General features: G+C 55.6%; 1 protein-coding gene across 11 annotated transcripts in view; it reads left to right on the forward strand.

Moving 5' to 3' along the window:
• The first annotated feature begins 9,048 nt into the window (after positions 1–9,048).
• The window catches only part of TCF7 (transcription factor 7), a 42,093-nt gene continuing 27,393 nt past the window's right edge, over positions 9,049–23,748 (forward strand). For all 11 annotated transcript variants that reach the window (XM_054556555.2, XM_024247038.3, XM_024247037.3 and 8 more), the window contains exons 1-3: positions 9,049–9,312; positions 9,478–9,544; positions 10,066–10,190. In XM_054556555.2, coding sequence (XP_054412530.2) covers positions 9,049–9,312; positions 9,478–9,544; positions 10,066–10,190 — 456 coding nt within the window. The remainder of the gene's footprint in view (positions 9,313–9,477; positions 9,545–10,065; positions 10,191–23,748) is intronic.

A 23,748-nucleotide genomic window follows, 5' to 3' on the forward strand; every position in this document is an offset into this window, starting at 1 on the left:
ACAGCCAACCCCTTATCTGACTTTGGGAGCTGCCCACACCAGAAACCCTCTTTCTAGGACCCCACGATGGAGCTTACTCAGCTGGAGGGAACAGGGCTGCAGTTTGCCATCGAAGTCACGCAGCAAATTAGTCAGAGGAATCTCTCCGGCCTGAGGGGGAAGGGGCCCTTCTTGGCCCACCCCTCCTCCCTCTGCCGGCTGATGTGTTGTTGGTCAAAAGTGATCCAATAGACGCTTCACCTCCGTAGAGAGGCTGCCAGCCCTGGAATAGGCAGGCCCGAGTGGTGGAGAGCCCCGGTCCTGGAGACAGACCATCCTGAGTTTCAACCTTTGCTCTGCCTTTTACTAGCTGTGTGACCTCAGGCAAGGAACTTGACCTTCTTGGGTCCACTTTCCCTAATAATAGTCATTCCAAGCTCATGTGGCCGTGGTGAAGACCAAACAAGGTAATTGATGTGAAGCCCCTTGCATAATACTAGGCATGAGTGAGCTGGGCATTTAATTTGTATACATTTAACAAACACAGGACCACAAACTCTTCCAACTAGTTAAAAACAGTAACCAGTTTAATCTTTACAAGAATCCAGTGAGACAGGCAGTGTTGTCATCCTATCTTTTTTTTTTTTTTTGAAATGGAGTCTCATCCTGTCACCCAGGCTGGAGTGCAGTGGTGCGATCTTGGCTCACTGCAACCTCCGCCTCCTGAGTTCAAGCGATTCTCCTGCCTCAGCCTCCTGAGTATCTGGGATTACAGGCGGGCGCCTCCATGCCCAGCTAAATTTTTGTATTTTTAGTAGAGATGGAGTTTCACCATGTTGGCCAGGCTGGTCTCAAACTCCTGACCTCGTGATCCACCCACCTCGGCCTCCCAAAGTGCTGGGATTACAGGCGTGAGCCACCGCGCCCGGCCCGTCATCCCATCTTACAGATGATACCAAAGAGGGTAAGTGACAAAGAGGGTAAGTGACTTACGAACCCAAAAAGGGTAAGTGACCTGCCAAAGCCACAGAGCTACCAAGTGGCGGGAGCAAAATGGAAACCCAGGCTCTCTTCTCTCCTGTTTCTTCCCATCTTTCTCCTTCCAGTTCCTGGTTTTAGAAAAAGTTGAAGCCTGTGAGGGGTGGCTGGCTTAAGAATAATCCCTCCCTCTGGTCTCTGTCCTCCCTGGCCCCAGAAGGCCTAAGGTTACCAGCCACTCCACTAGGCTGCCTCTCCAAAAAGAAGGTGATGTTGTTGGTATGAGGCCCCCTCGAGATCAGACTCTTACAGAGACCACCCCTGCTCCAGCCTCCAGCCCCACTTTGGAGCCAGAGGTGTCCAAACCTTTGCCCTCACACTCACCTCAGAGCCTGCAGCTGGTCAGATGCCTGCAGTAGGCTCAACCGGGCCAAGCGACGGGCAGTGCCACAGAGGAAGTAAAAGGGACTGCTCACAGCCTCAGAGGGGCCAGGAGGGCAGACAGCCCCTCCATGGCTTCCCTCCCTAGAGAGCCCCCAGCCTCTGCTCATACACCTCTGGTGACAGGGAGCTCACTGCCTCTGCTGCAGCCCGGGCGGGCCATGGCTGGCCAGCTCTGACTGCTAGACGTGCTTCCTCAAGCCGAGATGAAATCTCTCTGTGTAATTTCCTCCCATTAGTCCTGTTTCTGCCCCCAGGCCCCTACCTGGCCAGCTGGCTCCTCCAACCTGCAGACATCTGGAGATGGCCATCTCTTGGCAAGAGGAGTCACCACTCAGGCTGAACATCCTGGCAGCCTCAGCCTGGCCTCAGAAAGCAGGATTCCTGGTGCCCTCCCCACCCTAGTCCCCACTCTCCACCCGTGACCCCTGCAAGATTGCAGGATTGCAAAGGCAGCTGCTTGCTCAGGCAACAGATGCTAAGCACCATGACAGACCTGGTCCTGAGCTCAGTCCTGCTGCCTGGGAACAATAATTATAAGTGACAACAGTCACCACTCAGCAAGTATCTACTCTGCTCTACACATTGGGCTAAGTACTCTACAAGCAGAAACTCATCCCATCTTCCCAGCTCTTTGAGACAAGTATTACTCTTACCCCCACTTAACAGATGAGAAAAAGAAGGCTCCAGGAAGGAGGTGGCTTGCCCAAGGTCCCGCTCACACTGAGTAAGTGGAGAAGCTGATTTCACAGCCAGGCTGTGAGTTTCAAGCTCAGCTCTTGACCAACAGAAAACAAAGACACAGCAGCAGAGGGACAGGAGACTCACTCACAGGAAACAGAGGCCAACAGCTCAGGATATGATGGTGGCTTCAATTCTAAAGGCAATGGGACTCCTGAAAGGAGAAAGGAGCTCTGCAGACCTGGAGAGGTGGGGAGGCTTCCTGGATTAGGGAGAGACCAGGAATGTGCCTCAAAAAGAAAAAGACGCCTCAGACTGCAGAATGCCCAGCTAACAAACGAACTGGAAACCGGTCCGTCCCCACTCCCAACCCCCACCCTGGGAGCCTGAGGAAACACACTGGACCATTATGCAACAGCCCCATCCCCTGGGCAGAAAGCATTTATTAAGTGCCACAGTATGCTTGGCCCATGTTCGTATTCAGCAAGACCACAGATGAAGCTGCCATGATCCCAAGAAGGGAGAATCCATTTGGGCAGGCGGGAGGCCTGGTTAGAGCTGTGGTGAGCAGTGACTACAGGATCTGGTACAGGTCCTCCGGGCTGGAGAGGGGTGAATATGGACTAAGAGGGTGAGCTTTCCCTGGGGCACTGAGCCAGGAAAGTCTTGAAGCCACATGCAAGGCAGTGGGTCATATACTGGGAGGCAGTCTATTCTAGGAGAGAGAGCAGACAGGGAGAGCCAGTGTCCTGGGGAGGGAATACTTGGAGGAATTGTCCCAGGTGGCAGGGGTTGGAGGACTGCAGGAACTGAGACATGAAAAGGTGCCATTCTAGGCAAGGCTCAATGGACGGCCAAACTCTCCCCCAGGACCTAGTTCACCTAGGTCCCAGGGACCCTATGGGGTCAAAGTCCACCATCACCCAGAGTGTGGCTTACTGCCCCACCTGGAAAAGGCCACATCCTCTTTAATCCCTCTTCTCTCCTAAGCTGACCTAGGACCTTCTTCCTCCAGGAAGCCCTCCCTAACTGCCATGTTGTGTGCCATGACATTCATAAAACAGCCAGGAGGGTTTCTGAACCCCTGGCTCCCAGAGCCTCTTTTGCACCTGATGTCTTCCACAAGATGGTGAGTTGCCTGACGGCAGGTATAGGCCTGCTAACTACTCCCTGGATTCTAAGTGATCACTGCTATGGATGATCCATCCTTCCATTCAGCCATCCATCCAAAAACTTCTGAGCACTGCAGGTTGCCAGTTCTGTGCCAGGCCCTAGGGATAAGCAACAAAGCCCTGTATAGCCCTGTCTCAAAAAGCGATATTGAATAGTTCTTTCTCAATAAGACACTCCTCTCTCAATGTGTCTGAGGCTGTCTCCCCAGGCCGCATAGCATTTAGTGCGGGCGCATTCCTCTGTGAAGCTGCAGGTGACTCCCATGTGAATACCACACCTTGGTGTCCTCCACCCTCTGCTGCATTTGTGACGCCTCTTGTCTCTCACCTCTGGTCTCAAGGCCATAAGCTCTTCATGGCATCCTTAGAACCTAGAGGCACCTGGCCGGGCGTGGTGGCTCACACCTGTAATCCCAGCACTTTGGGAGGCTGAGGCCGGTTGAATCAGCTGAGGTCAGGAGTTCGAGACCAGCATGGCCAACATGGTGAAATCCCATCTCTACCAAAAATACAAAAATTAGCTGAGCGTGGTGGCGGGCGCCTGTAATCCCAGCTACTGGGTAGGCTGAGGCAGGAGAATTGCTTGAACCTGGGAGGCAGAGGTTGCAGTGAGCTGAGATCGTGACACTGCCCTCCAGCCTAGGCAATAAGAGCGAGGCTCCATCTCAAAAAAAAAAAAAAAGAACTTAGTGGCACCTGCAGCTTCCAGGTGAATTTCGGCCCAAAGAAGGCAGAGGACTGACTTGACTTCACTCGGCAAGCCAGTGTTGGGTCAGGGATTAGGACATAGGCTGGCACTCCCAACCCCTTGGACAACTGGTACACCTGGCAGCCTAGGGCCTGGCACACAGTGGCCACTCCACGTTTGCCTTTGCTGTCGCCACCTTGGTGTCTCTGACTCTAGACCCCTTCCTGGGGAAATTCAAGCCTAATGTTTCCTTCTGGTGAGGGAACCCCAATCCCATTCATCAGGAACAATGGCTGGCACAATGTGGGAAAAATAACCCATGGGAAATAGTCCTAACAAGCCCTGTGAAGCTCTGGGGCAGCTCTTCTCATAATTTGCCCATCACCTCTCAAGCCAATTTGGCCAAATTTCCTTAGGATTTCATCAGGAAATATGAACTGCCAATTTTGTTATTAAGTCTTTATTTTAATAACAATTCTTGGTTATCGTATGAAGTCTAAGGGATGGAGCAGGATGGGGAGAACCCACAGAAGAATCCTTCCTTCCTTATGAAGAAATAACTGACCCCAAAGCCCCCTTGCTTCATTTTAAGGGCACCTGCCTGGTACCTGATGCAGAGTAGCAGCATCCCAGCAATTGTGTGTGCTTGCCTTTCTGTAGGTCACAACCACCTACATGCACACACATGGACACACACGCCTCAACAAACAGTGAAACTACACAGAGTTTCCAGAAAGCAAACTGTGTTTCTAGTAACAAACCACAGTCTACCTCTAGGACCTGTGACCGGGTTTTGCCCTGAGAGGATGCTCCATGGGAAGTGCTCCTGCCCAGAGCCAGCAGCCCAGCCTCCAGGCTGCTTTGGGCAAGCCCCAACAGGATGCCAGGCCGGCTGGTGAGCAGGAAGAGATGCCGCTCACAACCTCTCCTTGCTGTAATTTACTAAATCCATCTGGGGCTCCTTTGAGATGTTTTCTGGAAATGCCACATTTCAAGGGGCTCCCTGTTAGAAAAGGTCAGAGTTCACGCGGGCCTTTCATGTTAAAGGAGCTTGAAAGAAAAGGAAAGGAAATGTATATTTTCAGCTTTAGCCATGATTAAGTGGGCTCAGGCCATGAGAACATTCAGATGATTTACATGACGTTACATGAAGAGCCAATTAGCCTAACAACTTCCGAAAAATATCTCGTTAAAGAGCACCCATTAGACACTTGGAATGCACCAGGCTGCTGTTCTAAGCTCTTCACTAGGGTACAGTGATTCCTCTCGACTGCACTCCAACAGAGCAGGGCAGGCCCGCGTATGACACCCATTTAACCTATGGGGAGGCAGAGGCTCAGAGAGGGTCAGCAATCTGCCTGGGGTCCCACAGCTAGTAAATGGCAGGGCAGAGATGGAAACTTAACACTGCCCAAAGCTAAAGCTGGAGCTCTCTTGCTCCAACAACCCTCAAGCCTTGGGAGTCCTGACTTAGTCCTGTTTCCAGCATCTGAGTACTGCAAGTTCATTTGCATGAAGATGAAGCCTTATTAAATCACCAGCCCTGGCCTCGTCTGGATGAATCCAGAAGACTCTGAGGCCTCCTTGCAGCTGGTCCTGGTCCTGAAACTCCCTGGTCACCTCCAGGGGGGCAACCACAGCAGATTGCACTCACTACCCTGTGAAAGAATCCCAGTGTCTATCATCTCTGTATGTGATCTGAGCCAATTCCCAGAACAGGTGGCCTCGGGTGGGCTCAGGAGAGAGATGGTACACACTGAGATCCGTCTGGCTCAAGGGAGAGATTCTAGGCCCTCTCTGCCAGCAAAGGTCTTGGGCTCCCTATACAGACCACCAAGATGATTCCCTAATCCTGTTGATGGCCCCCTTCATGCAACATGAGCCACCCAGAAAGTCAGGGTTCCAGATTAGTGACAGCTCATTTGTCAGCATTTGTCTGCCAAGACCACAAAGCAAATAAGGACTTCCTCTGGAATTTTATAATGGAACACTAGAGTGTGATAGTTAGGATGTGGGCTCAGGAATCAGACTGCCTGGGTTTCAAATTCTGACACCTTCATTTTCAAGCTGTGAGAACTTAGGTGACTTCATCTCTCTGAGCTTCAGTTTCCTCATTAGTCAAATGGGGATGCGAGTCCCTATGTCACAGGGTTGGTGTGATGATTAAATGAGATAATGTGTGTGAAGCTCTTGACAGGATGCCTGGCACATAGTAATCACTCAGTATATGAGGTTGGTCATTGTGTAGACGATGGTGAAGGAATCAGTGCTGACTAGACCAGGGGCTCCTGTGGGGATGCACCAACTTCTAGGGAACTAATCAGAGCTCTTGTTCCTTTCCAGCTTTCCAAACCCTCCTAAGCCATCCAGGCCCACATGAAATCTACCTCCTTCAGGAAGCCACCCTGACTACTCTAGTCCACATTGATCTCACTATATCTGAGCTCTTTCTGTCCATTATCTGTATAGACTACTCTAGCACCTAAATCGGCTCTAATAACTCTTCAGCTTCTCAAAGCAGCCAATGGCTCCTGGAAGGCAGACACCTCTAGCCCTTCCCTCTCCACAGCCTGAGCCGGGGCTAGGTACACAGTAGATGATCCCTTAGCAAGCCTTCAGACTGATTTCAGTGTGGCTGTGGATGCCTGTGACTCAGCCCTTCTCTCCCTCACTCCTCCTCACAGTCCCACTCTCCCTACTCACCCACCCTCTCCTCTGGTTCCAGCCAGCAGGGTGGGGAGTTGGAGCTATGACCCCGTAGGACAGTTGTTCCCAGACTATAAAATGTCCAAAGAAACTTGAGGGTGGGGGAGTTAACAGATGGGGAAAAAAAATGTTCCTTATGTTCCTTCACCAAATAAAGACATGAAAAAAAACACTTGTCCCACCACCATTTTAGTAAAGAAAGGATGTTTTCACACCAATAAAGCAGTAAGGGCATAATCCTTGATTAAAGGCTAATACGAAGCTGGAAAGTTTTAACCTTATTGAGAAAACAAAACAAAACAAAAAGAACCTCACTGTTGTTCTGACTTTTCTCCTTTCTCCAAGGGCTGGAGAACACTTCAGCCTCCACTGATCTGCGTCGGGGGAACTCATGGGTCTGGGGACAGCTATTCTGGAGGAGGTTCCTGCTGAACCAGGGTTCCCTACAAACACATGAGGACCCCTAAAGCCATTGGGTTGGGCAGATCCGGATTCCCTTTCAGCTGCCCCAGAGGAGGCTCACCCCAAGCCAGACCCTACCTGTAACCTCAGAAGCTGAGGTGGCGGAGGCTCTGAACTCCTGCCCCTGTGCCTCTCCCCTCCGGGTAGGGCCGGGCCCCCCCTTCCCCGCCAATCCGGAGCAGATGAGGCGAGACTGAGCGGCAAGCCCACCCTGGGAGGAGGCTGGGGAGACCTAATGGGCAGGGTACCCCTCATCTCCATCACCAAGCTGAGCACTTGTGCCCATGCCACCCCCAGCCACAGCCTGGGGAAAGGAGGAAAAGTGGGCACCCTAGCCCGGAGGTGGCGGGGGAGGGGGCTGTGGGGGCTGGTGTCCGAGGCACCCCGCTGGGCGGGCACAGATAGGATCTGAACACAGGGAAGCATGCCCTAGCTCTTTGATCCGCAGCCAGCCACGCCGGGCCTGGACCCGGAGGGAGGCACGGCTGTCTTCCGGCCCGGCTTTGCACCGCTCCCAGGGGTCCTGTGGGGCCCTCAGCGGGAGAGGCGTCCAATACCCGGCCCTCCCCCAAATACCCTCTATCCCAGCTGCTCTCAGAAGAGGCGTGAGCGTCTACAGTGAATCCAGCACAGAAACCTGCTGGGGGGGCTGTTGTTGACTGCATCGCGATCCAAAGGACTAGCGTCTTTTTTAGATGCAGGGGCTGAGCCAGGCCAAGCGTGCCGTGGAGGCCCGCGTGGACGCAGACCCGGGTGCCATACAGATGCGCTGGAATCCAGGCACTTTCCCGCGCTTCGCAAATCTAGATGTTTCAGCCTGGATCGAGCGAGGGTTAGAGGGTTCGTCAGGCCAGGGTCAACTTCAGAGTCATGGGCTCCCTAAATGCGACTTCTAGGGTTGAGTTGCTGTGGACGAGGGACCCATGTCGGAATCCTGCGCCCACGTGGCTGACCAAAGTTCCGAGTCTCCGGGCTGCAGGTTCTAGTCACGGAACTGAGTTGGGAGAGTCATAGGGGCTGGGACTTGGAGGATCGGCTGAGGTCCGGTGCTCTTGGCTGTGTTCGCGGCTCGGAGCCGTCGCCTGGCTGAGGGGCCCCTCACAGATGTGTGATGTATAAGCTCTGCACGCAACAGGAGCTCAACAAACGTGCGAAGGGGGATACGCTTATGTTCGCGCCGTAGGCAGGCGGCCTAGAAGGAAGTCCCTGATTGGCACAGGGATGGAGGATGGGGCTAGAGCCGCGACAGCGCCGCGGAGTTCCAACGCTGCCGGTTCCCTGGGGTACGAGCACAGCCTCAAGCAGCCTCAAGCTCTAGGAAGCCCCCAGTTCAAAGCACAGGGCGCACTGGAGCCTGGGCACGATACAGTTCACACCATGGCTGCGATGGTAAGCCACGCCCAAGTCCCAAGGGCCTAGGGGACCCCCGCCCTCCACAGCCGGAGAAGAAACCTGGGCGCAGGAAGCAGGGGGAATATCTGGTTGTAGGTGAGTAAGCGGGGTCAGGAGTTCCCTTTAGAGTCTCTGCGTTTCGGGAGAAGGGTGATCATTCTCAGGCTTGTCCGACGTCTCGCTCAGGGTGCGCTCCGGAAGAGCGAGCCCTTTAAGGCTATGCCGAGTGGGCGCGTCCGGCCTCTCCCGGGAGAGGAGGGGCGGGGCGGACATGTGTCCCGCCCCCGGCCGGGCCCGCCCCCAGTGCCTGCCCCGCCCCCGGCACTCGGCCGGCGGCGCCTTTGATGTTCGGACCCGCCAGCTCGCGGAGCCGCTCTGCCTCGCGCCCTAGCCCGCGCCTGCAGCCCGCCCAGGTGGGGTCAGCCCGCGCTCCGCCCGCCGCGATTCGGGCTCGGAGGTTCGGACTCCGGGCTCGCCGCCCCCCGGGCCGGCTCCGCGCCCCGCACTCCCGGCGCCCAGCGCCCCGCGCCCCGGCGGGCGGAGCGCACCATGCCGCAGCTGGACTCCGGCGGGGGCGGCGCGGGCGGCGGCGGCGACGACCTCGGCGCGCCGGACGAGCTGCTGGCCTTCCAGGATGAGGGCGAGGAGCAGGACGACAAGAACCGCGACATTGCCGCCGGTCCCGAGCGCGACCTGGCCGAGCTCAAGTCGTCGCTCGTGAACGAGTCCGAGGGCGCGGCCGGCGGCGCAGGGATCCCGGGGGTCCCAGGGGCAGGCGCCGGGGCCCGCAGCGAGGCCGAGGTCCGGGCCGAGGTGAGCTCCCGCCGGCGCCAGCTCCTCCCCCTCGGTCGCCGCGCCCCGCCGCCCCAGCTGCGCGCGGCCCTCGGGGTCTCCAGCGCGCGGAGCGTCCTTGCCCCGGCGTCGGTCCCGACCCCCGCGGTCCCACCGCCCCTCACTCCCCTCCGGTTCTCCCTCCAGGCTCTCGGGCGGGAACACGCTGCGCAGAGACTCTTCCCGGACAAACTTCCAGAGCCCCTGGAGGACGGTGAGTTTCTGCCCGGCCCGGCTTCCCTTCCTCGCGCTCAGGCCCTGGCCTCGGTGGGACGGGGACGCCGAGGACCGCGGGGAGCCGGGTGCCTCCCCCACCGCAGCTCAGGAGGCGGCAGAACCCAGGGGTGGGGAGTGGGGGACGGGCTTCCCGGGCGCCGCCGGGTCGAGTCACTTCCGGTGCCCTGACCTTTATAGGAGTAAACAGACCCCCACCATCCCCGCCTCCCCTCCTCCCCAGGTGACTGACTAATCCGCCGTCTTCAGGAGACAGAATTGGCCAAGGTTTCTTGGTTGGAGGGCGGGGGGTGGGAAGTCAAGTAGGGGCCACCTCGGGGAGGCCTGCACTCCAGGTCCTTCCCCTAAAACTTGGCACTGCGGATACTCCCAGCCCGTTCTTTCCCAAGTCAGGAACTTGCAGGGGACCCCTTGGCAATTCTTTTTCTCTCAAAAGCAGACAGCCTTCTGTCCCAGCCGCTGCCAGGGCTGGTGTGTCTGACCCAGCTGTGGTTTTTCCAGGCCTGAAGGCCCCGGAGTGCACCAGCGGCATGTACAAAGAGACCGTCTACTCCGCCTTCAATCTGCTCATGCACTACCCACCCGCCTCGGGAGCAGGGCAGCACCCCCAGCCGCAGCCCCCGCTGGTAAGTGGACCCCGCAGCCAGTGCCGCCCTGTGCTTGCAGCCTCCTTGACCACGTAGGTGAGGCACCGGCAAGAGACTTCTGCCTGGAACAAAATAGACGAGACTCCTGTGCTGGTCTTTTTTCCCATACACACCCAGTGGGATCTGAACCAAAAGGAGAACTTTGCTGAAGGAAGGAGGGGCCTTCCAGGGGCACCCCCCTGCCCTCTGGCTCTTGGCTTTTGTCTTCCCAGCTTGCTCATAAGCAGGTGCAGGCTCTGTCCTGGTGCTGGGTGATGCCAGGGTGGGGTCTTCTTAGAGAACTTTTGAGCCGAGACCACTCTTGCTCCTCGCTGCTCTGATCTGAGCTCAGAGCTTTGCAATTAACTTTCTAACTAGCCCAGGAAACCCTGAGTCTCCTTGGCGCTTGGAGGAATGGGCAGGAAAGCTGATCTGTTCAGGTCCCCTGGTTGTGCACGAGAAACGTGCTGTGTTCGGTCGGCTGTGTCCTTACGGGCGTGAGTGTACCCTTGCCAAAGAAGGACCCTGAACACCATGTGTGGAAAGTGGGTTCTTAGGAAACCGGCTTGGTCTCAGACATACCAGGAAGGGTTGGCAAAGGTGCTACAAATCAGTGATGTTGAGAAGGGACCAGTTTAATGAATTCGTGAATTAAATATTTTTAAGTCCCAGTGCTTTGAAAAGATTTCATGATCTTTACAAACCATGCCCATTGGTACAGATGACCTAAAGTGTGAAGAGCCTATTCTGAGTGCTTTGGAGCAGTACAGCTGTGCTTTTAAAGAAATTCCTATCCGTGTTTCACACTCTTCTCAGTTGGTCCAAGTTGGGGTGAAGATACGTGGAAGGTTTGGAGGACTGTGGTGAGTGAGTGTTGGGTGTGAATGTAAGCCCAGTGCAGGTGGGGCTGGCAGGCTGGAGGCTCACATGGCTATGGTGGGGTTACCAGCGGGAGGAGAGTAACTGCTAGGCTGTTTCAGACCAGGAGTGAAGAGGGTGGTTCTGAGAGCTGCTGCATGCCAAGCCGGTGGGAATGAGAAGACATACAGGCTTCTTTCCAGAAGCCCAGGCTGGAAAACCTATTCTATGGCCAGCTCTAGAAATGAGCTCCTTGCCTTTTGGGCCCCTATTTCCTCGTCTGTAAAATGAGTGTGTTTTCCGAGTAGTCTCTGTATCCGACTTTCTGCCCTGGGGTCGCTTGGTATATGAGGTGGTTCACTTCCTTCCAAGTCTGTGAGATGGGGGGGTGTGCCCCCCAGCATTCCCCCGCTGATGTAGTGACTGTATCCAGAGAACTCACCCTGTGTGAGCCCATGCTTAACAAAGATGCATTTTGGATCCCTACAAGATGTAAATAAACCCTTAGATTTGGGACCAGGTTGACATAACCCACCAGTGCCAAACTTCCAACAGGTGTGCCACTTGCATAGGGGCTGGGGTCACTGTGGAACCATGATTAGACAAAAGGCCTAGGCCCAAGGCTTTACTCCAGCCTCCCGGGGCTCCACAGCAGCACAGGGAAAAGGCCTCCTTTCAGAGGTCATCTCGTGGTGTGGGCAAGTGCTGGGAGAGTATCTGGAGCAGGGAGGGCTTTGTTCTGCTGTCAGGGTATGGGTGATGGGACCATTTGGTGTCCTTTGGCCCACATGGTTTAAGAGTAGGTTCTAACAGGACAGTGGGGAGGCACACCACCACTGGCCTGGGTCATTTATTTTTCACCTTTCAGTCTTTCTCAAGCTACAGCAGATACATTTCTATGTATCGCACCTGCTCCTATAGGTACAAATCCCCTTGCCCTCCTCCCCACGCAGCCACAGTCTCCACTGTCTGGCTTCTGGCCACACAGGAGGAGGAGAAGGACGGGCTGTGACACTGGCTCTCTGTGCCCTGGCCACAGCTGCTCTGTGGGGCTGCAGAAAAGGACAGAGGCAGAGGTGTAAGTTGGAATGACACTAGGTGAGGAAGGTGTATGTGAATGTAGGAGAACCTCTTTTAAGCAAACCTGCCAGTTATAAACACATAGCAAGTCAGAGTATTTGCTTGCATTACCTGAAGACGTGTGGGCATTGAAAATGTGGTTGGGTTTTACCACGCAAAGTGAATCCACCCCCACATTTTAGAAGCATATTTATTATTGGATTCAGGGTTCATGTGTCTGGAACCAGGAATGATCTTCTTTTCTTGGGTCAGGAGCCCCTTGCAAGGGCCCTGAGGAAAAACTGCCTTTGGAAGATTTTTCCAAAGCGGGTCACTTTCCCAAGCCCATCTTTAAAGGACAGACAGCTTGCTGCTCGGGCCCTGGCACAGGCCTTAGATCCAGGCCCCCTTGCCCTTTGCCCGGCCCTCTCTGAGGGCCCCATGTGGTCAACACTTACGCTGAGAGGCTTGAGGCCAGACATTGCACCTCCCTCAAGAGCAGGGAAAGCCTATACCAGGGACCTGCTCTGCCCATGTGTGGGTGGGATGCCCATGTGGCTACTGTGTTAGAGACCTCAAAACAGGCCAGCTTGAACCTTGCCGGGAGCAATAGGCAGAATGACCACCCCACAGCCAACTGCCACAGGACACATTTTTTTTTTTCCTTCCAAAAAGGTTCCTTCTTTTTGGTAGTTGGCTTCTTTTAAGCTTGTTTGAGGAAGAAAAAATTAGGTCAAAGTTTATTCCATGAACACCGTCAGGCACCTGGTGTAGGCTTGCAGGCAGTTACTGGCCTAGACCAGTAACCAGGGTTTTTTTGTTTTGTTTTGTGTTTGTGTTTGTGTTTTTTTAGAGACAAGGTCTCACTCTGTTGCCCAGGCTGGAGTGCAGTGGTGTGATCTTGGCTCACTGCAGCCTCAAACTCCTGGGCTCAAGCGATCCTCCCACCTCAGCCTCCTGAGTAGCTGGGACTACAGGTATGCACTACAATGCCCGGCTAAGTTTCTTTTTGTTTCTGTAGCGATGGGTCTCACTGTGTTGCCTGGACTTTGGTTTGGTTTTCTCTGCTCTGCTCTGAGACCTGAAAGTAGGTGGAGGTGGTAAGTGGGGAGATAGTGAGCTGATCTTAGGCTGTACTTTGGGGGGATTCTGGGATGAGTAAGGCATCATTCCTTAGGCAAACTCAGGCTCAAACTCAGTGTAGTCAGTCTTGTCATATCCAAAATTGATATGAGGCTGCGTTGAGCTGTGGCTTCTTCTATGAGCTCCACTTGGAGTCTGTAGCTTAGACAGATGCCGAGCCTTTTGCCATTTTGATGAAATATCCAGAATAGACACATCCATAGAGACAGAAAGAGGATTAGTGCTTGCCAGGGGCTGACGGAAGAGGGGCCCAGGGAGCGACTGCTAATGGGTATGGGGATACTTTCTGGGGTGATGAATAGGTTCTGGAATTAGATCGTGGTGGCAGCTGCACAATGTTACGAATATACTAAAAGCCACTGAATTATATACCCTTTAAAACGGTGTATTTTATGATATGTGAATTACATCTCAATTTAAATAAAAAGGCTGAGGCCTTTGGCTGTTGCAGACTTGGGGCCATGTGTCCCTGTCCCTGATCTCCACAGTTGTCCAGGTGCCTGGGGATGCCCCAAGCCAGGGGGTCAGGCGTCAGGTGTCAGGTCCAGCAGAAGGAGCCTCACTGAGGCAGTGGACTCATGTTGGGGCTCCCAGCAGGTCCAGAGCGTGCCTGGGGGAGCAGGAGGTGAGGGTATGAGCAAGGCTCCAGCAGAGGAAGGAAGTGCTGCTGATGCACGGCCAGCCTGTCCGAGGAGCTTTGCAGAGATGAGTAGGTGCAGGAGCACCCACCGGCCTCCACACGCCCCAGAGCGAGCTGTGGGCCTTGCTGGGAAGCGTCTGTTGGTGTTGAGCACCACCCTGGTTGCAGTGAAGCCTATTAGGAGAGAATTTGGCACCAAGCTTGGTACCAGGTACTGGGCCCCCAGACTGGAACCAGGCTCTATCCCGGGAGTGCCCGGCTGAGCCGAGGAGACAGATAGAGACCTGAAGCAGAGCTGGCGAGAGGAGCGCTGTCACTGAGGTGTCCCGGGCAGAGCCAGCCTCAGCCCTGGCTGTGAGGGAGGGCCCACTGAGCAGCAGTCTGAAGGCCATAGGGCGTCCAACAGATGAAGACAGATTAGGGACTGGCAGGCCCCAGGCTTCCCTTTGAACACTTCCCAAACCTCCCCACTTCTCTGCAGTCAGCACCCGAAGCCCCAGTCGTCGCCATCTGTCACCCAGACAGCAGCAACAGCTTCCAGGGGACCTCTCCCTCACCCCCTAACCCCCATCCTAACCCACCGTCCAGGCTTCATGCAGAAGCCAAAGGGGTCCTTTAAAAACAGAATCAGATCACATCTCTCACCTGATTAAACCCCGCATTAGCTTCCCATTGCTCTTGGAGTAAAGTCCAAGCCACTCATCACAGCTGAGTGCCTGGGTGGCCCCCGCCAGCCGCCCCTCATCACCTGCACCAGCCTCTTGCTGTCTCCCTGACAGCAGTCCCCTCCCTGTCCGAGGGGGTCTTACAGCCAGCAACTTCTTTCAACCCCAGGACTCTTGCACTAATTCCCTCCGATCGGAAGTTTCTTCTCCAGCCCTGCACATAGCTGCCACCTTCTCATTCCTCACTCAGGGCTCAATTCAGATGTCTCTGCCTCAGGGAGCCTCCTCTGACCATTCCCAGTAGGACCCTCCTCATCCCTCAGCTCCAGCTGCCTTGCCCGCCCTGGCAACTCTTCGGGCTCAAACAGTTGGCACTGCTTTACAATGCACTCACCATGCTTAACCCTAAGAAAGCCCGGCTGTTCGTTTCCTCCTCTGCACAATGGGAGTGGTGAGCCCTCCTCCCAGATTTGGAGTGAGGACCAGCAGCAGTGCCAGGGAGGGGCCCAGGGAGGTGCCAGTGCGGCCTGGCCAGGGGGAGTCAGCCATGACTGAACCCTTGTCCCTTGCTGGCCTGGCTCCCCTGGGGCCAGTGGTGGCTCAGTTGTGGGCCCCACGTGGACTTGGGCACAGAGGGGTCTGGAGGTCTGAACCCTGGGACTGGGGACTCAGGTGTACACGCCCCCTACTCACTGCCCTGCCTGACCCAGGATTCTTAGGAGGGGAAAGTGCTATCCCTAGGGCCAGGCAGGGAGCCACAGCCACTCACTCCTTCCTCAGAATTCTCTCCTACCACCCCAAAGATTGACCTGAAAGAGACTCCCGTTCCTCAGTCATGTAGAAGTCCTTTACATGAGATGTTAGAAGCTTAAGCTGTTTTGTTTCAAAAAAAAAAAAAAAGATTGGCTGGGCGCGGTGGCTCATGCCTGTAATCCCAGCGCTTTGGGAGGTCAAGGTGGGTGGATCACTTGAGGTTAGGAGTTCAAGACCAGCCTGGCCAACATGGTGAAACCTGGTCTCTACTAAAAATACAAAAATTAGCCGGGCATGGTGGCACACGCCTGTAATCCCAGCTACTCTACTCAGGAGGCTGAGGCAGGAGAATTGCTTGAACCCGGGAGGTGGAGGTTGCAGTGAGCCAAGATCGCGCCACTGCACTCCAGCCTGGGCAACAGAGCCAGACTCCTTCTCAAAAAAAAAAAAAAAAAAGCAAAAAACCCTCATGGCCATCAGCCTGGGAAGCCGTGGCCACCCTGTGCGTGCCCCTCATTCTTGCCACGATGCCACAGGTGTGGGCAGCCTCCTTGCTCGCAGCCTCCTCTGTGGCTCTGGCTTGCTCCCGGGCTGCCTTCTTTCCCAGTGTGAATGATGTTCTGTACACATCACTCTTTCGTTTCCACCTTGACTATTTTCCTGAAGCATAATACCCAAACAGAGTTATGGGGTCAAGAGGCAGGAAGACTCGAGGCGTTTTGCTTCCCTGGTGCCCCAGTGCGCTGTAGGTTCTGAGCTGTGAGTGTCCCATGCTTACAGTGGCTCAGCACAGCTGATACGGAGTTCTGCCTTTGTTGCTCTGCATTGAATAGGTTTGTGGTGGGCAGTGCGACTGTGAGCTATTTTGAATTATCTTTCTTTCCTTGGAAGGCTGCGTAGTATTGGCTATCATAACATTTGGAAAATCTGCAGCCTCTTCTCCGCTGCTTCCAAGGTGGGACTTTGAGGGTGGCTCCCTCAAAGCCTTGATGCCTTTCAAAGCCAGGAGAGCACCATGAAGGGGGCCGATCCTGCACACCCCTGGTTAGAGCCAGGCTTCCTGCCCCACCCTGTCCTGGGGTCAGGGAGGGATGGCTGGGAATTTAGGGTGGCTTGCCCTTCCTCTGGAAAGTCAGGGTGAGTACTAGCTCAGCAGGGTAGAAAAGACCTTCCCAAGGCCCAGGGCTGGCAAAGAGCCCTGGATTGGTTGCTGAGACCTGGGATCCTTCCCCCAGCTCTACCAGGTTCCACCAAGCCAGTGTCCACGGCAGCACACGGGAATATTCATACCAGCACTGCCACCTCCTCAGCTACTCTGAGACTCAAGTGAGTGGGGCTGAGGCAGATGAGGGTGGCCCCCTTTCTGGGTCTCTGGAGACCATACCCCATCCCCAGCCCCTCCAAGGAGGGAGGTTTAGCTGAGCTTAAGCAGGGCTCCGGGGGTGCTGTTTAAAGTCGCACAACTGCTGAGGTCAGGCGGGTCAGGGGTGGGCCCAGAGCCTCCTGGAGGTGCAAGGCAAGCCGCAGCCCCCCTGAGCCTCCGCAGGCTGTTGCGGTCCCAAAGCCATACAGTCACACCCCTCACACCTTGTGACTGGTGCTTCCTGCTGCTGTGTACAAACAAGGCTCTGGTGGAGGAAACAGGTGTTTTATCAGGTCACAGGGGCCCCCACCCCCAATGGTACAGTGCACAGATCCTCCTGCTGCAGGTGGGGACAGGGAGGCCAGATCAGGGAAGGGACTTATCCAAGGCCCCTTAGAGGAGTGGTCAGAGGGAAGGCGTTGAGTCTGTACGATGCACCCTCTGACACTGTATCTGCCATTCTTTGGCTGGGTGGCCCTGGGTGAGTTACTTAGCCCTCTGGGCCTTAGTTTCCTTATCTAAAACTGAGGATGACGAGGGTTCTCACCTGTATGGGTCAGTGTGGAATGGAAAGAGACAGTGTATGTGAAACACCCAGCACACAGTAGGTGCCTCCTGAGTGGCAGCAGTGGTAGAGGGAAGGCCTCTACCAGGAGTGTGAGTGCTCCAAAAGCTGAGGTGGGCTGGGGCCTTGGCTGCACTTTCCCTTCCCAGCTCCCCCGGGGCAGTGCCCTCTGGCCTACCCTACCCTTGGGCCCTCAGCCTGTCTATAGACTACACATTCTCTGCTGCAATCTTGGGTCCACACCCCGACTGAGCCTCTTCTCTATACTTGGCCTGGCTCAGCATGTGGCAGGCTCCCTCTGCCCTTCCAGAGCTCAGTCCTGGGAGACAAAGAGACTTTCATTGGGAGCCTCTAAATCGGCTCTGAGGTTCTGCTGGAGTTGGAAAAAGGACACAGAGGAGGGAGAGGCCAGTGGGGGCAGCAGGGGAGGCTCCTGAGAGAAGGGCCTGCACAGGTGGGAGGGTGGGGGCCCCACTGGAACAAAGGAGGAGAGAGGCAGAGGCTGGCATGCTCCATCAGCAGAGGGACAGACAGAGGCCCAGGGTCTATAAGGGATGTGCGGTGAGGCTGGAGAAGAAGGTCCCAGCCTGTGACCTTGGTGCTGGGGCAGCGCTGGTTCCAGAGCCTGGGAGAGGCTGATGGGCACATGCAGCATGTTGGCATCATGGTAGGGCAAGGTGGTACCCACCCTCAGATGGTGTGAATTGGACATGGCGGACAAAGGCGGGGAGATCCAGCTGCTGGGACAGGGTGGATGCCAGGAGGCATGGGGATCATGGGAGGAACTCGAGCAGAGCCAACGGAGGGGCAGGCTTTGGGTGGAGAAGACCCAAGGGTGTTGGGCAGTGCGAGGCAGGGGTACCTCAGAGATGAGAAGTTTCCATTTTCCTATCCTTCCATGTGATCCTCATGCTCTCTCGGGGTTCGGGATCCTAGGGTCTGGCTCCCTGATTACTGAGGGGAACTCTACCCCAGAGGTCAGTGGCTCGCTCAGGTCCCAAGGCCCATTGGTGACTCAGCCAGGGTGTGGAGAGCATCTCTGACCAGCTCTGTCTCTAGCAGAACTCCAAGGTCCCAGGGGCTTTGGCAGGGGTGGAGGGTGGGCATCTCTGAGAAACCAGGACATTTTCAGCTTCTTGGTTCAGGCAGTTTGCTGCCCTGTTTCGCAGACCTGTCATGCTTGGGGTCTGGACCTGGGAAACCGCCTTCCTCCCTTAAAAATGTGTGGCCTGCTTCTGCTGCTGCACACAAGCTGTCTACAGCCTGGGTGGGCTTGTCCTCCTCAGAGGGTTCCCCCTTCCCCTGCTTTCTGCTGGAACATGGGACTCCTTTTGGCCAGTTCCCCAGGGAGTAGAGGGGCTCTGTCCCTTGCTGGATAGGGACTCTGGCCTGGGGTATAGCTGAGGTGAGCCTGAGTCTGGCCCTCTCCTGGGAGGTCACCTGCCTGGGCTCTGCTAGCAGACTACCCTAGAGCCGGAGCAAGCCTCGGGACACGTAGCCATCACTCCGCAGCCCCGACGCCACAGCTAGAACTCCCTGGAGATCAGAGGAGCAGACACTGCCAAATAAGCTTCCTCCCAACCCCCCCGCCCTGCCCCCCATTAAAACCACCAGCTTGCTCTTCAAGGGCAGGAAAGCTGTCTGGGCCCCACACCATGTGCTTCCAAATGATGAATGTGCGGCAGAGGCTCCAGGCATGGATGGGCAGGACGTGGCCCCAGGGAACGGTGGGTGTGGACTTTGGGGGTTTACACGGTTAGGGCTGCCCCCACTCCACCATGTCTGAGCTGGTTTGGGTGCCAGTGGTGGCAAATCACCTCCTCCCAGGAAACCCAGTTTTCCCATGAGGGCAGGGAGCTGTGATGAGAAGGAAGCCATCCCTCCCCCCGCTGTGTGACCTCATGCAAATCTGTGAACCTCTCTAGGTCTCAGTTTCTTAAATGGGGTGGGAATCCCTGGCCACGCAGAGGCCTGTGTGCTGGGTGGGCCTCAGCCAGGGTCTGCTGGGCAGCTCCTTGCAAGCACTGCTCCAGAGCCAGCCCCCCCACCAGGCAAGAAGGGGTCATGGGGACGGAGGGACAGGTGATGGGAGTCTAGGCCGAGGGATTCTGACTAACTCTGACCTGGCTCTGGTGGCAGCGGGCCCAGCCTCCTGGCCTGCTGGGCCGCCATCTGAAACGCATTACTGATGCTTTGTAAACTCCACATCATTTGGCCACATGAAAGCCTGGGACTTAAAAATAGCTGCTCCCAGAGGACGCCCCGCATTGGTGGGGCTCAGCTGACCTCTGCACGCACACCCACCCACCACCAGGCCACCTCCCTTGCCAGGGAGCCCCGACTGGCAGGGCCCCACCCACTCACCCTCCCAGTGTGGGCAGCCACTGCCTGGAGCCAATTTATCTGGGCACAGGTCTCACTCAGCTGGTCAAAGCTTCAGGCCCTGTGGCTGTACCCAGGGCAGAATGTCTGGGAGAGCCAGGAGGAGGCTGCTGAGGGTGAGGTGGTGGTCTCAGGACCCTTCCCCAGACTTGTCATGCCTGAAATGCTGGTAGGAACCTTATTGGAAAGCTAGTGGAACCATCTTACAGAAGAGGACACAGCAGCCCCAAGGAGGGGGAGCACTGGGAGGGTGCTAGTCTGATGTTTACTTGGCCACTGTCCAATGTTGGACGAGAAAGTCACTGCCAACATGCTTGTGAGAGTTAGGGCAGGGCCTGCCCGGGAGACCCCGGTGTCCGGTGGAAAACCCGCCAAGCAGGAGGCAGGGCAGCACGGCCTCTGAGCTGCTAGGGTTGACTCTTTGCCCTGCTGTCTGTGGGTTCCCTCTCCTTACGGACTCTATGACCAACTGCAAACCACTCTTTTCCCTAAAAATAAACATGCTTATGGGATTGGGGGAAGCTTTGTAGCTATCAAAGGAAATAATAGGGTGTTTTAGAAAATTACATTGTGTTTTAAATAACCAGCATGAAAGTCATTAAGTTTGAAGTTTCATTCAAATCAGATGGCTCTGTGGCTGGTGTGGTGGCCAGGCAGGCAGAGGTGGGTGGGCCCTCTGAGATGCCGAGAGGCAGCCTGTGGAGAGCCTTGCGGCAGTGGCAGCAGTGAGGTCTCTGCTGGCTGCGTACAGCCAAGGTCCAGGCGGGCTGGCCACCGAGTGCGTGCCTGGCTGCAGCAGCCACCCCAGAGCTCGCTGGCAGCCTTTGAGGCAGTGGGCAGCCCCATGGGCGGGGGTGTGGGGACAGATGAACCTGGGAGAGCTAAGGCCACAGGGTTGATGGCCATGTTGCAGGGGGTGGTGTTAGGGATGGAGTTGGGATCAGAAAGGGCCAGAGAGGATCTGAGCGGCCCAGGCCACATCTGTTCATTTCACCACTGGGTTCTCAGTGCCCATCCTAGGGCCTGGCACACAGTAGGTGCTCAGTAAGCAGTTGTTGAAAGAATAACAACAACTAGGGTAGTTCATGTGTCAAGCACTTCCCAACCGCCAGGCCTGTGCCAGGGGCTTTTACTCATATCAAGATTGTACAAGTCGGTAGGGCGCAGTGCCTCACGCCTGTAATCCCAGTACTTTGGGAGGCCGAGGCAGGTGGATCACGAGGTCAGGAGTTCGAGACCAGCCTGACCAACATGGTGACACCCTGTCTCCACTAAAAATACAAAAATTAGCTGGGCGCGGTGGCACACACCTGTAATCCCAGCTACTCAGGAGGCTGAGGCAGGAGAATCACATGAACCTGGGAGGTGGAGGTCGCAGTGAGCCAAGATTGCGCCACTGCACTCCAGCCTGGGTGACAGAGCTAGACTCTGTCTCAAAAAAAAATAAAATAAAATAAAAAGATTGTACAAGCCAAGAAAGTAGGTACTATTGTGTATTGTGGCCTCCCTTTTGCAGATGGGGAAACTGAGGCTCAGAGAGGATAAGGAATGTGCTAATACCTGGCAGAGTCACGATTTGAACTTTGGTCTGTTTTACCCTGAAACCCATGCTCCTCCCTGCTGTATCCCATTTGCTATACAATGTGTAGATATGGGGGCACTGCAGGCCAAGAAGCTGGGTGGTACCCCCAGCACACTGCCAGGTTCATAAACTGGACCCAGCTGGATTCCTCTGACCCCAGAGAAAGGCCATAGTCCTCTCACTGCCTCTCCAGGGGCACCTCATAGCTCTGGGCCTGGGTCAGGGATGACCCCCTTCCTCCCCATAAACCTGGCAAGTTCAGGGCTCCCAGGGCCAAAAGGGCTGTCTTTCTTACTTGAAAGGCAGGTGCCCAGGGCTTCCAGAAGAAATGTTACATGGAAAAGTATCCGTAAATGACATTAGGATTGATTCCGATTTGGTGCGTGATGGAAGGACAGTTAAGACCTGTCTACAGGTGGATCACTTCCTCTTTCTAGTGTTGGTCCTGATGCAGCTCAGTGCCTGCTGTTGGACTCCTGGGCCAGGCACCCTCCTCTGTGTAGTCCCAGGCTGGGCTAGGGGGCTTCCTAGGCTCTGAGTCATGGGAAATGGCTGGACTGAGGCAGCTGAGGGAGTCTCAGGGTATGGGTGCGCCCGCCCACCTTATTCCCCCATGGGAAAGCCGCTTAGGAACCAGAGCTGCTGCCAGCCCCACTGGGGCACCTTGAGGGCAGTTTCTTCTTCTTTCGCTGCCCCGCCGCCTCCCATCCTCTCTGGTCATTGCGGGCCAGCCAGGAGCTCAGTGATCTGGACTGACAGGAATCAGGCAGTGGTCCAGAGGAAATCAAGGGCTGGCGGCCCCAACCTGGCACAATGCTGGCGTTCCTGAAAAGCCTTTGTCTTGGGACATACTTGCTTTTAATTGTTTTCCTTTTGTTTCATTTTGTTCTTAAATAAAAAAGGAATATTAAGAAAAAAAAGCACAAATATTAATTCATCTAATCCTCACAGCAACCCCATGAGACCTGGACGTTTTACAGTGGAGACCCCCAGGCATAGAGAGACTTGCGCCTAGTGGGTACTGGAGGAGGGATTTGAGCCCAGACATCTGACTTGGCGTTCGCTGTCCCTCCCCTTACACTCCGTTGAGTCTTTGGCCGCGCACATGTGTGTTGCAGCCACAGCTGGGTGCCTGGCTCCCCCGTCCCATCCCTTCCCACTCCTCAACCCCAGGAGTTTGGTATTTCACTCTCTGCCCTGTTTGCGTAATGCTACACCCAGGTGTGTTTCTGAGAGTTGTCTGGGGCAGTTTTGTGTGACCCTCCCTCACTCGCCTCATGAAGGGCTCTCCTGAGGCTCCCATGCAGTTGGCACTGCCCAGCCTCCTCCCTCTGCTCACACTGGGTGTGAGGGCTCGGGCAGCAGCACCCCAGGGCCTGGTGCCTCCAGGAGCTCCTTTCCACGCCTTGTTTCCCTTTGGATAAATGGCTAGACAGTCCAGACAGAGCCCCAGGGGCCTTGACTGGCCATAGCTAGGGGAGTGAGCGCTTCATGACCGTGGCCTCAGGGCAGGACTGTCATCCTAGGGCTGGTGCAGGCTGCGGGACAGAACACATGACTCGGAGACCCCTGTCTTGTCTTTGCTCCTCAGAGGCTACTAGATTAAATTGGGGCAAGAATGCAGGGCCAAGGCTGGGGAGGTGATCTCCAAGGCTCTCTCCCTCCGCCCTTGAGCCCCTGCCTTTCTGGGCCTTGCCTGGGCTCTCAGCTCTCACTCTCGGGCTTGGAGCTGGACAAGCTGTGGCGAGAGCACCCCAGCCTCCGGTGGCTGTCCCACCCCTCCACACACATGGGGCCAGGGAGCACCAGCCAGACCCGGTGGGAAGGATGACCTCTTGCTTTTCTTTTGGTCATTTATGACAGAATCAAAATCACCTCCTTCAAGGACAGAGTGCCCTCACCTAGGGCCAGGGGGAGGTCAGAGCCACACTGCTAGCCAATTTGTTTCAAGAAAGATTCTTGGCAGGCTGCTGCCAGCAGAAGTGCTGCCTGTTGAGGCCTGTCACTGAATGGTAAAGATCTGTGGCCAAGAACCCCAAAGGGCCAGATTCTAACCCAGATCCATCACTGCTTGCTGTGAGACCTCAGGCAAGATTCTTAGCTTCTCTGTGCTTCACTTTCCTCGTCTGCAAAGTCTGTATGCACAGCACAAAGTGGTTGGGAAGACTGGTGGGATTCCAGCAGGGGTGGAGCTCTGCAGACTGCGAGCCACTCAGTTGGCTGTTACTAGTGGGAGCTGCCATCTCTAAATCTGCACCTCTGGTATTTTCCTGCCTTTTCTGCAAAGCCCCCAGGGAAACAGCCTCAGAACTCCTCAAACACCTCCCTCCCCAGATCCCTGTTTTCCATTCCCTACTGCCAAAGACAGCGGAGCTATGAGGTTGTGCCTTGCCTCGGTCCACGGTGGGCTCCTGGACGGCTGGGCACTGATGAGGAGCTGCATGAGTAACTGCCTGGGCTGGGGGTTGCCCAGTCTCAGGGCTGCTGTGCAGTCTCCATGTTATATTGGTAGCATCATCTAGCAGCTCAGTTGCAGCAGCTCCCGGAA

This window comes from Pongo abelii, chromosome 4, assembly GCF_028885655.2.
Source record: "Pongo abelii isolate AG06213 chromosome 4, NHGRI_mPonAbe1-v2.0_pri, whole genome shotgun sequence".
Taxonomy (NCBI): domain Eukaryota; kingdom Metazoa; phylum Chordata; class Mammalia; order Primates; family Hominidae; genus Pongo; species Pongo abelii.